The sequence below is a fragment of the Malurus melanocephalus genome, unplaced genomic scaffold (assembly GCF_030028575.1).
Source record: "Malurus melanocephalus ecotype Western Australia unplaced genomic scaffold, MMel_1.1 scaffold_20, whole genome shotgun sequence".
Lineage (NCBI taxonomy): Eukaryota > Metazoa > Chordata > Aves > Passeriformes > Maluridae > Malurus > Malurus melanocephalus.
In genome coordinates, this window is record NW_026623252.1 from 3862473 (window position 1) to 3875967 (window position 13495).

The following is a 13495-nucleotide window of genomic DNA, read 5'->3' on the forward strand; positions in this document are numbered from 1 at the left end:
CTTTCATTCCTCTGAGGAAAAATACTGCAGGATTTGAGAACTGCAACAGGAATGAGAAGCAGAGGGAACTCTTCCTTCCCAACCTCTGTAATCTTTCCAAAGCCCCTTTGAAGTTTCCACCAAAAGTCAAAAATTCCCAGGGTTTCCACTTTTGGGTTTATAGCTGCTGACAGGCTAAGGATGTGCTTTGGACATTTCTCCTGGGTGACACAAAGTAGCAATTTCAGCCCTTGCTATCTATTTGGAAAGTTTCCTGTTTCCAGCCCTCTCCTCCTTGGGGTAACTAGGGAGGAAAAAAGACCTGGCAGGAGGGATGAACGCTGGAAATCATGGCTCTGGGAAAGGGATCGTYTCCACAAACCCTTGTTGCTTTGTGTGTAGCTCTGTTCTGACAGCTTGGGCAGCCAATTGCAGGCCATTGGCAGCTCACTTGAGGCTGTAACTCAGGGAAGGCACCACCACATTTGCTTTGTTCACATTCTCATTATTTTATGCCTGACAGCACCACGGCAGGAAATTTTAAACTTCTGTTTTTTTTCCAGCTGGTCCTTAATAAAATTATTTCCAGCACAGCTCTGTGAGAGGCATCTGCAAGGCTCACAGTTGCTGGTGCAGGCAGGTCTTTTGGGGTCTGAGGGCAGCCGAGCCACAGATGTCATGCCCAGCTCCAAGTCACCCTCTGGGGCAGCCTGGTGTCATGGCACTCACAAGCAGTGAGAAACCTGACAGTGACCAGCCCTTGGGAGCACYGCTATCCATGGCCAGCTGGTATCTGGCCAAGGAGGACTGCAGCCAARGTTTTGTTCTTTGTTGAAATCCAAAGCAAACAGCGTCCATGCAGAGGAGCCCTGATGGGCTGGGGGCTGCTCTTCTCCATCCAGGCAGGGCAGGACAGTGTTTGCTACCGCTCACCCTGAGGGTGAGATCCCCGTGGTGCTGGGTGTCCTCTCTCCCGAGACTGTGCACTGGGGGTGGCTGTGAGCCTGGGAGGGGATGAACCTGCCTTCTGGAACATTGAACCCACCCCAGGAGCTCTTAGGTGGGTGGGCAGTATAAGGATACCACAAGTCTGACATAACTCAATGATCCATAGTGCTCCAGCACAACTTGGAAGCAACACAAGGTTTCCTTTCTCATGTCAGTGCTATGAAATCAGGGAGGTGATGATGTGAGAGGATTTGTCTGAAAGATGGTATAAAGATAAGGCCCTCTGATGATCATGTGTAATGCTGTTATCGCAATGGTATTGGTCTTGTTGATATTTACATTTCTAAAATATATATTTGCTGTATTAAATATGATGATGCTTTGGTTCCAAGGCCACACAACAGGGTTCTTTTCCTCCCAAACTATCTTTCTTCAAACTTAGCCAGGACACTGGAAAGCTAATTGTGTTCTTTTTGTGTCCTGCCCCATCATCAATAATAAATTTTCAGAGGTTACAACCCAGGGAATCCATTTATTAAAGACATTGCTACCAGAATATAATCCAGATCATCCATGACTGGGCTAGCTGTGCCAAGAAATATTGTAACTTATTTTTGTTAGCAAAGGATGCAAAGACCCAAAACTCAGGTATGTTGAGTAAGGTGGAGACTGTTCTTTCCTTGTGTCATTTCTCTCAGGAGCCTAATCCTTCTGGTACCAAACCACTGCCATTCAGGTGGTTCCTCTGCAGACAGAGGGAGCATCACCTGCTTATTTTATCACTGAGTGCCAAGATTTCTTGTCACTGTCTTTCATTCTTGCTTTGACATGTACACATAGTTGAATATTCAAGTGAGTAAAAGCCACAGTTTTTGCAACTCTTCGACTCTTTGATGTTTTAGAAAGGGGAAACAGTCAAATTTATTATTAGCCGTCTTCTAGAGCCTAATAAAAATTCTGTTTGGAAAGCAAGACCTTTTATAAAGGTATTGAGAGTAACAGTACTCCAAGCAAACAAGAGGTCCTMAACATTGCTGAGCTGTTCATATAGAATTGATGCAGACTGTTTTGAAGGCTAACATGATGTTCATRTGTTACTTGCAGTTATTGAAGTGAACAAGAAGGATATAGTCTTCCTGATAGATGGCTCAACTGCTTTGGGGGCCGCCCCCTTTAACGCAATTCGTGATTTCGTTGCCAAAATTGTCCAAAGGCTTGAGGTTGGACCCGACTTGATCCAAGTGGCGGTAGCGCAGTACGCAGACACCGTGAAGCCAGAGTTTTATTTTAACACCCACCAGACCAGGAAGGATGTGATGGCCAATGTGAGGAAGATGAAGCTCATGGGTGGCACGACACTCAACACCGGCTCGGCACTGGACTTTGTAAGGACCAACTTCTTCACCAGTGCTKCTGGGTGCAGGATCAATGAAGGGGTGCTCCCCATGCTGGTGCTCATCACTGGGGGTAAGTCCAGGGATTCTATTTTGGAAGCTGCGGCAGAGATGAAAAGGAACCGGATAGTGACCCTTGCCATTGGGTCGAGAAACGCCGACCTGGCAGAGCTTGAAGAAATTGCCCATGAAAGAGATTTTGTGTTCAACCCAAATGACTTCCGCCTTCAGTTCATGCAAGCCATACTTCCTGAAGTGCTGTCACCTATCCGGACACTCTCTGGAGGACTGATTGTCCCAGAGCCACCATCAGGTAATTAATGGCCTTTTTCTCATTAATTATGGTTTATATGTTTGTCAACTCTTACTCTATGACATGTAGAGATAGCGGGGAAAAACACATCAAATGCATGTTCCAGCATGTTTAAATGGAAGTGCATTAACAGGTCGGTGAACTTGGTAGTGTGGTTGTTGTTACAGCTTTATCATTCCTTCCTGGAGATTATTGTCCTGTTCCGTTTTTGTCACCAACATTTAAAGACCTGGATGTGGAAGATGTGCTTTATTAATTAGATACCTAAATAGTTCAGCAGAGGCTTTTGCTCTGCTTAGTGTTTGTGCAACCTGTGAATGGGACACACTGTRAATGGTATAATGTCTTCCTCAATTTGGGAGTCATCGGTAGTGGGTATTTGCTCAGAAAGTAGAGGTTTCTTTGGAGTGTAAGAACATAAGCCCATTTGTTCATGGAGATGTTCAGATCTGACACTGTTGGACTGAAACTCACCCTTTAATAAAATATTTAGTTTCCTTATGATTCGCTCATCTTAAACTCTAAGAGGCTTATGAGGGTATTTCAGTGTTGATTTTCATTTAATCAGTTTGGAAAATGACCCAAAGCTTCACAAAGCCAGTGGATTCTTTTTAGTTGTCCTTGCCATTGACATCCATAAACTTTGGAAGCAATCAACCAATAGGGTTGTGCCTTTCAAGGAAGTTCCCCCTGCATTTCAAGAGATGTTCCAGRTGCATAGAGATTCTATACCAAATTTCTCAGGATTTCTTCATAATAGAGATGCTTGAGGTTAAATCCATGTTGCACTAGATCATATCTAAACRTTGTATTTCTGTCTCACAGCATATGAACATTAGAAAACCAGGATTTCTTCCAGCTCCCAGTAAGATCAATAGTGAGGTTCTCATTGGCTTAGCTGCCTGTTGAATTGTGTCCAGGTTTTTTCTAGTTTCTCACGTAATTCAAAATTATAAATCGCAGTGGAGAAGAAACAGAATGTTTGGAAAGAATCCTTAAAGAATTAAAGCACGTGTCTGATCTACAGGAAAAGCAGACATTTTGAGATAGTTTTGCCAATACTTGTCCTTTATGAAGATGAGTATCACAGGACTTATCATTTAATAAGCTTTGTTTCAGAGTATGTTTCCAGCTAATACAGTTTTGCATGGCTATACACCAAACCTGACATGGTTTTTTTTCAATGTAAATTGAAAATGTTCCTGTGTTTTCCTGTTCTTTTAAGGTCATTCATGCAGCTTCTCTATTTTTCCAGTCTTTTTTTTTTGTGCTCAAAGCTATTCACATATATAATAAGCAAGCAATCATATCCTACCCCCAAAATTATTATTACTAGTAACAAAACTTATTTTGGTTTTGATACTGGGCAGTTGCATTTTAACTGGATATTGTCTCACCCTGGGCCTTCAATGGCACTTTTCTGGGAAAAAATTAAAAATACAGAAAACCAAGACAATTGTAAAATCTGAGAGAAATCCCTGTATTCCAAAGAGTCCTTTTTTCCTTTTTTTTCCCTGAATGTCTCAGTATTTACGTATTTTATATACAAGACAGCATGCTTACAGGGTCAAGGTAAGCTAGACAATTAATGAATCCAGCCAGAAATAATTTAAACAGAAATATAATGGACAAAATTAGCAGTGGGCATAAATACATCCTTGAATAACTCATTTGGAGGAAGACATACGGGGGGATGTCTTGGATGACATCAGTTCTCCGAGATCTTATTTAAAATTTTGGCATTTTGGTCTGTGATCTGGACTTGTTTAGAGAAAAAAAAAAAAGACCACTGGGTGATGACTGTGGTATCTTTGCGGTGTAGACCTGCATCTTGGAGCTCAGATGCTTGGAGGTAGCCCAGGAAGGATTTAACCTTTAAAAAAGGAGCCAAGAGCTTTCTGCTTACTGCCAAAAGTGGGAAATTTCTCCCCGTTCAACAGCCTACAAAATGTATATGTGTAACTACAGACATTAAAATGCAGAGCTCAGGAAGGCAAGATCTGTCCTCAGGCAGCTGTTGAGCCTGACATTTAAAAGAGTTGATCATTTATCCCTGCTCAATCCAGTCACTTCCAGCAAAGTCCTTGTTACTTCTATGCTGATCACACCCTTGCTCCTCTCTCTGTGTCTYTCCTAACATGGTTCACATGCGTGTACGGCGTATGCTGCATGCACACATGATAAAAAAAAAATCCATTTGTGTTTTCTGTGATGTCTCATGTTGTTTTCTGTGCTCTACTGCAGTTCAAGTAACCAAAAGGGATATCATCTTTCTTTTGGATGGATCACTCAACGTCGGAAATGCCAACTTCCCCTTTGTGCGGGACTTTGTTGCCACCCTAGTTAACTACCTTGATGTCGGCAGTGACAAAATCCRAGTTGGTTTAGTGCAATTTAGTGACACTCCCAAAACCGAGTTCTCCCTGTACTCCTACCAAACCAAATCAGACATAATCCAGCGTTTGGGGCAGCTGAGGCCCAAGGGGGGGTCGGTGCTGAACATCGGCTCCGCACTGAACTTTGTGCTCTCAAATCACTTCACGGAGGCTGGTGGGAGCAGAATAAATGAACARGTGCCCCAGGTCCTAGTCCTGGTGACGGCAGGGAGGTCTGCCGATCCCTTCCTCCAAGTTTCCAATGAATTAACTCGGGCCGGAGTGCTGACTTTTGCTGTCGGCGTTAGGAGTGCGGATAAGGCAGAACTTGAACAGATTGCCTTTAATCCAAGAATGGTGTATTTTATGGATGATTTCAGTGCTCTGGCAGCTTTACCCCAGGAGCTAAATAAGCCTATAACAACATATGTTAGTGGAGGTGTGGAAGAGGTTCCACTCGCCCCAACAGGTAATTCCTACCTTCCTGCATGCTGACTGCATGAAGTTGAACTTGTTTAAGCGAATTTCTTGTTTCCAGTGTACACCACRACATGTGTCCAAGCCCTGAGTCATMAGAGTGGTTATGGCTGTGCTTAACTTGATGATCTTTAAGGTCCCTTCCAAACCAAGCCATTCTGTGATKYTATGAGTGCATGGCTTGACAGTGRCAGCTCTTTATTTGTTCAAGTSACTGCTATCACACTTTAAAYATACAGTTTTAAGTCTTTTGGTAGGTCAGAACCAAAGGAGGACCTSYGTGAGTCTATGCCCASCAGTCATTGACTCCAGTGTTYCCTTTCTGTTGCCATAGTAGGGCCACAACCTAAATGCATCATGTGCACTARATCAGGCAATGGGATCATGAGTTTTGACCCCAAGAAGTGGTGTGGGAAGGTTAAAGTCATGCCAAAGAGCAGAGAGGAGCAAAGGTCTAGCCAGGTACAGGTAGACAAATCCATCCCSAGAGCCACTTGGTCTAAGTGATGTCATCAGGCTGTCACAGAGGCTGGATTTTACTCCAGAAATKCAATGTTATCCTCCAATATTAAACCCAAAAGATGTTGGCAAGTTTAATGATTTTAAAACAGGTATTTGCTCATGAATTTCATTATTGTAGCTATGTGCTCATGAAGACATAAGGACAAGCAGGATGGGTTAGTATGGAAAGGAGACCACTAGGATTAATGTGAAGGTACAAGAGGGTTGGGTTTGCCTTGGGTATTCAGTGAGATCAAAAGGGTATCAAATAGAAACAGGTAAAAGGCTTTTATGGATTTAGATGCTCCTCGTGATGCAARTGGGAGAATATACAGGAAATGCTTTGTGTTTGTGTGCATGAATTGTCTATTTGTTGTCATTGAGCCTTTAAACAGAAAAAAAACCCCAGCCAACCAACCCTTCACTGCTGCTTTACTCCATGCCTGTATTATCAGCTCGACCTTAAACATCACTGAATCAGCCAACTGATGATGTGATCTGATGTGATGCAATATATGGTATTTCTGTCCGGTGCCCAAATCTATTGAGTCTTAGGACAGACATGTCCTTGCTTCCCCTTCTTCCTCAGATGCTGTGTAGTYCTGCAGACTTTGAACACTTTGAAAAATGAGAATATTGAAAGATTGAAACCCAGCTAATTTGTAGACAATTTTCTAGGATGACATGTGAGAAGAAAAATGCCTTCATTTCTTTTTTTCCCTCCTTCTTTTCATTTGTGAATTTATTCTAGAAAGCAAGAAAGATGTTTTATTCCTGATTGATGGCTCAGCCAACCTCCTGGGCAGCTTTCCTGCCGTCCGGGATTTTGTACACAAAGTCATTTCTGACCTGAAYGTGGGTTCCGATGCCACACGAGTCGCTGTAGCTCAGTTCAGTGACACCATCCAAATTGAATTTGACTTTGCTGAATACTCATCCAAGCAAGATATGCTTGTCAAAGTGAAAAGGATGAAGATTAAAACTGGGAAGCAACTGAACATTGGAGCTGCACTTGACGAAGCCATAAGGAGGCTGTTTGTGAAGGAAGCTGGAAGCAGGATTGAAGAAGGGGTTCCTCAGTTTTTGGTCCTCCTTGTTGCTGGAAGATCAACCGACAGTGTGGAGGAGCCATCAGATGTTCTGAAGCACGCTGGAGTTGTAACCTTTGGCATCAAAGCAAAAAATGCTGACCCCGTAGAGCTGGAAAGGATTGTTTACGCCCCACAATTCCTTCTGAATGCTGAATCCCTCTCACGGATTTCAGAGCTTCAGCCAAGCATAGTCAACCTGTTGAGAACAGTCCAGCTTCAGCCAACAGGTACAGGGAGCCTCAGGGTTTCCAAGAGGCTGAAAGACATGAAAGCCTAAAAGACTTGCATGTCTCCCTCAATGGGTAACTGGAGCATTTTGGTCTGGTGATGTTTAAAATGATTRTGTAGAAACTGCTGTCGTACTTGGAGCTTCCTCTGCTCACACTCTGATCCAGCAAAGCATCAAGGTCCAAACCAAATGTTAATGATAAGTAGGAAAAAAGCCTTTGTTCAGCTGCAAGAGCTGCAGCTGGTGCTGTTTCCAATGTGTAGAGCATGGGGCAAACCTGAAATAACAGGGAATTGGTGCCCCAGAGATGTTGCATTAATTGATGTAAAATGCTGGACAAAGGCATTAAAAAAAAAGCAAATACTGGCTTGTCTCAATTTCTCTTTCCATCTTCCGTTTTCTGGAGGAGTGGAATCCAGTGCACTGGATTCACTCCTGCTCTGCTAAGTCTTTCAGGATATGATGGCAGCTTCTACATTTTCTACATACATACCAATAAATCAGATGCTCTTGACCCAGTTACCATTCAAGCTCAGTAGATGAGATGGATTAATTGAAGACTAATTTAAAAAAAAATCAAAAGAATTACATGGCCACAATTTTTAATTCATGTTGCAGTATGCATGTTCAGCTGTGTGATTTCCTGAGGAAGCCCTAATTTGAACATTAACTCGTCTCCCAACAGGAGGTGGAAACAAGGAAAAGTGTAATAACATCCATATCATCTGTCCATAAAGGGGCAGATGGACTTAGAATCATAGAAACATAAAAAAGAAATAGGGCTGGAAGGAAACTCAGGGTGCCATCTGCTACATGTCTTTGTCCCCAGCAGGATCTTTTTGCCCAGAACTGGATAATATTGGTCTAATCTGTTCTGGAAACCCTCTGGGGAGACTTCCCAGATTCCATAACCAATCTACTCAATTGCTTTTATCRGACAACACTTTCCCTTCATGTCACACTTCTGTCTCCCTGATCACAGTTCAAACCTGTTACATCTCCTTCAACATGAGGAGGACACAAWTGTCAGTTAACCCCCAATTTTGTGTGGCAGCCTTTTGTCTACTTTAGGCTTGACACATAAGTCTAGTCTCAGTCCTCGTGTCACCAGCTCATTCAATCCTTTTTTGTAGGGTTTGTAAGTTTTCTTCCACATTTTCACTCTTGTCCCTCATACATTAGTCTGCCCAAAGTGTAACAATGGCATCCCCRGTCATCCTTTACCCCATCCTTTCCATGAGGATTCATGACTCTTCCCGTAGTTGTGTAGCTTCTGTCTCAATCAAGAYTTGTGCAATGAGTATTCTTCAATTCCATCCTCACTTTTAAAACCATTAATGTCTTGTCAAGACAATTTGGAATCTCTTTGACCACAAAGGACTATTAAAATTGCACTATTTGCTCACAGACAGCTGCATCCACCCACTTTTCTGAGTACTCTTGGTTAAGAGAGCCACTCCATAAGAGCAACCATATTTTTTTCTTCATTCTGCTACCCAGACACTTTTAATAGGAATTTTTCTATGTTCCTGAACTTTTGAGGAATGTGTGAAACTGAGATTCACCAGGCAATGTCTGCTCCCTCTTCCCACCTACATTAATATTCCTGTCCTAATCATTAACCCACTAGGTTTCCAGCAATCCCCTTGAGAAATGAATTTGATCTAAAGTCTGCATTTAGAKTTCAACTTGTTAACTTTTTATATGGATAAGCATTCATAAGTAGCTAATTAATATTTTCTTCAGTGGGCAGATCATGCTCCTTCTTGTCCCACTCGACCTTGCTCTAAACAAGGCAGCAGCACTTTTTGGGATGTCATCCAGCAGTTGCTGTGTTTGAGAGGCAGTGTTGTTTTCTGATTGGCCAATCCAAAGTTTTGCTGTTCTGTTGGTCAGTAGCACTACATGTCAATGTTCTCTGATCTTTGACACTTCATGGTATCAATTTTGAGATTTTTTAGTTTGTTTCTTTGTGGTTTTTTGTTTGTTATTTTTTAAAGAAGAATGGTTTGGTCACAATTAGCATTTTTCCCTGCCTGAATATAGTAAAGGAAAAAACCTCAAAGATCAATATTTAGCATTTTAGAGGAACATTTCAGCATTTTCAGCTGGATATCCTTTCCAGAAATTTCTTAATTTCTTTTCAGAAATATTTCTTTCTAAGTTCAGTGATGACTCAGAAAAGCTTTTCTCTCCCTCTCTTCACCACGTCCCTGTGAGCATTCCCTGTATGCCAYTTCATCCAGAAACTCAGAATCTCCTGGGAGCAAAAAGATCTGAGACTCCTGTTGCATATTGCAAAGCCACACGTCAACTTCCCAGCCCCCTTGGGAGCTGATGGCTTCTCCCAGCCTCAGGTAGGAGATGGCACCCAGAAGTCCCTTGGCACCCTATTTCCTATGGGTCTATGATTCTATGACTTGATGGATAAGGCATGGARTGTGCTGCACTGTGGTTTCCACCGACTTCCACCCACCTGTCTCTTCGCCAGGGATCACATCCAATGGCAAAGGAACCAAACCCCCTTTCTTGACACCTCGTTTTCCCCTCCCTGAGCTTTGTACTCCTTCAGTTCAGTGTATGAGGAGAACATTAACCACTGCAAAAGAGAATCTCACTTTCCTCCCCCCTTCCCTTGCTTGTCTCAAACAGTAGTTGAGAGAGGTGAGAAGAAGGATGTGGTGTTTCTAATCGATGGCTCGGATGGTGTCAGAAGAGGTTTCCCTCTCTTGAAGACATTTGTCCAAAGAGTAGTCGAGAGCCTGGACATCGGCCGTGACAAGGTGCGAGTGGCTGTCGCACAGTACAGCGACTCCATAAAGCCCGAGTTCTTGCTCGACGCCCACGAGGACAAAGCAGATGTCATCGGCGCCATCCAACAGCTGGAGGTCATGGGAGGCTCTCCTCTGAACACTGGGGCAGCCCTCGACTATCTCATCAAGAATGTGTTTACGGTGTCCAGCGGCAGCAGGATAGCRGAAGGCGTCCCGCAGTTCCTGATCCTGCTGACTGCCGACCGGTCCCAGGATGATGTCAGGAGACCTTCGGTGGTCCTGAAGACAAGTGGCACAGTGCCCTTCGGCATTGGGATCGGAAATGCCGACCTCACAGAGCTACAGACCATTTCCTTCCTCCCAGATTTTGCTATCTCTGTGCCTGACTTCAGCCAACTGGATTCGGTGCAGCAGGTCGTCTCCAACAGAGTCATCCGTCTGACCAAGCAAGARATAGAGTCACTTGCCCCTGACCTGGTTTTTACTTCACCCAGCCCAGGTGAGAAGATGTTTGTGTCTGCACCGAGAGCCAGTGGCAAAATATGATGTTTCRTAACATCATGGCTGCAACACAAACTGAGAAAAGCAAAGACGGTCACGGCTAAGACTCCAAGTCTGTCTTGGTCTCCCTGTTGGTGTACCCAGGGTTGGCAGGAGCTGTGCAATTAAGCTGAGCCACCTTTAAGCCCAGCCCCTTGAGGTGGTCCATGTTGTATCCATGTGGAAGACCCACAAAGTGAATGTTATTGCCTTAATCTTAAGTGGATAGATTTTAAGTCCATGCTGATCCTTCTGGAATGGAAATTGCATCATTTAGATGCTACAGGGACAGTTTTGACTGCTATAAATCAAGGTCAGCTCTCTGATAAATGTAAGATGTGCTGATTTTTCCTACTTTTGCCACCCTTATTCACTGAGGAAAGGGAACCTGGAAGCAAGCCTCAGGAGAAGGATCAGATCTTGTATTTCTGGTCTCACTTGGAGTGAATTCCAGCCAGCATATGCCTGGGGTGAAGAGTATCCACCCCAGATCAGTCCCTTTGGAGTTCACTGTCYGCTTTCCTCCATCCCCATTTATCAGTGTGATAATTCAGGCTCTGACCTGAATTGCAGCTGCAGAAAACACTTTATTAGGATTCAAAAAGTCATCCTGGRAAGCAGAAGCTGAGAGAATAATAGGATAGAAACTTTCCTAGAGGAGAAAGCCAGAGAAAGAGGGGTGGTTCTGAGTGTAAAGCAATGCGCCCTGAGTAAGGACTGTCACCAGGCTATGTTTCCTTGGGTGGCGATTCCACAAGGAATTATTRTTCCGGGTGTTCCCTGCTCCCTCTCACATTCTTTGCCCTGTAAGTTGCTGTTCTAGCACCTCCTGGGATGTGCTTAGCAGACTGGTCACGTCTCTGGGTTGAACCCAGAGCTCCCTGCTGGGGCTTCCAGCAGCGAAACAAAGGAGTACCCTCCCCATGGCCGGATGCATGCGTCAGTGGTGCAGATGATGGGCTTAGCTGYTCTCAATAAGCAATTCCTGGTGCTTCTCCTGACTTCTGCCTTCTCTCCTGCAGCGGGTGTGAAGAGGGACGTGGTGTTCCTGGTTGATGGCTCCCGCTACGCCGCCCAGGAGTTCTACCTCGTCCGCGACCTCATCGCGAGGATTGTGAACAACCTGGAYGTGGGCATCGACACCACCAGGATTTCGGTGGTGCAGTTCAGCGAGCACCCCCACGTGGAGTTCCTGCTCAACACCCACTCCACCAAGGACGAGGTGCAGAGCGCCGTGAGGCAGCTGCGGTCCAAGGGCGGCCAGCTGGTGAAYGTGGGCGAGGCCCTGGAGTTCGTGGCCAAGACCATCTTCACCCGGCCCTCCGGGAGCCGCATAGAGGAGGGCGTCCCACAGTTCTTGGTCATCCTCTCCTCCCGCAAGTCCGACGATGACTTTGAGYATCCATCCCTCCAAGTCAAGCAAGTGGGTGTGGCACCTATGATGATAGCCAAGAACGTGGAAGCTGAGGAGATGATACAGATCTCACTTAGTCCTGAATATATATTCCAAGTCTCCAGCTTCCAGGAAYTGCCCAGCCTCGAGCAGAAGCTGCTGACTCCAATTGAAACCCTGACCGTGGACCAAATCAGGCGGCTGCTGGGAGATGTGCAACCCCCCATAGGTAAGGCACTGCCAATGCTGGCTCTCTCTGGGCTGCTCCTCAAATAAATGTTGCCCAAAAGACCTTCTCTTTAAGTCAAGGGTTTCCTTAGTTAAAAGCAAAGTTGTGCTACATGTACAATTTTGGAAGGAAACCTTGAGATAAGTGGCAATTCTACCCAAGTACCTAAATACATTATAACTCATGATTTTCAAGTCAAGTACCTAAACACGACACCTATTGTGACTTTCAATTCAAATACCCTGTGCGTACAGCTGCCTATGCCCACTTAGCAGCTCTCTAGGAAACAGGCATAAATCTGGGGCAAAATGAYGCTGGAAACATTGACAAATCCAGGTAAGAGCATTAATGAACACTACAGATAAGGCTTTGAGTAATGCATGCTTCAAATACTAGGTAGAAACACATTCCCACTTGCACACTGGCCCTATTGGAGAGACTCACCAAAGCACCATGCCTAAAGCTGGCCAAAATATGCTGTGTGGTTTTACCTCACAGGAGAGCAGATAGAAATCCAGCAAAGCTTAAGCAAATTCTTGGCATGCCAATAATTTCCTCTCGCTTCCCCACAGATGTTTCTGGAGATGAGAAGGACATAGTCTTCCTCATTGACAGCTCCGACAGCGTTAGGCCAGACGGGCTTGCTCACATTCGGGATTTCATCAGCAGAATTGTCCAGCAGCTGGAAGTGGGGCCAAACAAAGTGCGAATTGGGGTGGTGCAGTTCAGCAATAACGTCTTCCCTGAGTTCTACCTGAAGACCCACAAGTCCAAAAACGCCATCCTGCAGGCCATCCGCCGCCTGAGGCTTAGAGGGGGGTCCCCCCTGAACGCTGGCAAAGCCCTGGACTACGTGGTAAAGAACTACTTCATCAAGTCTGCGGGGAGCAGGATAGAAGACGGAGTGCCCCAGCACCTGGTTGTCATCCTYGGAGACCGGTCCCAGGATGATGTGAACAGACCTGCCAATGTGATCACTTCCACAAACATCAAACCTCTGGGTGTCGGAGCCAGGAATGTGGACAGAGACCAGCTGCAGATCATTACCAATGATCCTGGGCGCGTGCTTGTGGTGCAGGACTTCACGGGACTCTCAACCTTAGAAAAGAGGGTGCAGAATATTCTTGACGAGCTCCCAATTCCTGCAACAGACTCACCTATACCATTCCCACCTGGTAAGGCTGCTGTTCATTCTGCAGAGCATTCTGAACAGAGCATAGRTGGTGTTTGTATAAAGTGAAAATGATTCCAT

At 44.8% G+C, this 13495-nt stretch overlaps 1 protein-coding gene across 2 annotated transcripts in view; it reads left to right on the forward strand.

Moving 5' to 3' along the window:
- COL6A3 (collagen type VI alpha 3 chain) overlaps positions 1–13495 on the forward strand; it is a 56717-nt gene that overhangs the window by 16823 nt on the left and 26399 nt on the right. The window contains exons 4-9 of one of the 2 annotated variants that reach the window (XM_057389896.1): positions 2032–2634; positions 4879–5478; positions 6739–7305; positions 9963–10580; positions 11644–12243; positions 12816–13418. In XM_057389896.1, the coding sequence (XP_057245879.1) occupies positions 2032–2634; positions 4879–5478; positions 6739–7305; positions 9963–10580; positions 11644–12243; positions 12816–13418 (3591 nt within the window). Of the gene's footprint in view, positions 1–2031; positions 2635–4878; positions 5479–6738; positions 7306–9959; positions 10581–11643; positions 12244–12815; positions 13419–13495 lie in introns of both variants that reach the window. The other variant, XM_057389897.1, reaches the window with a different exon arrangement.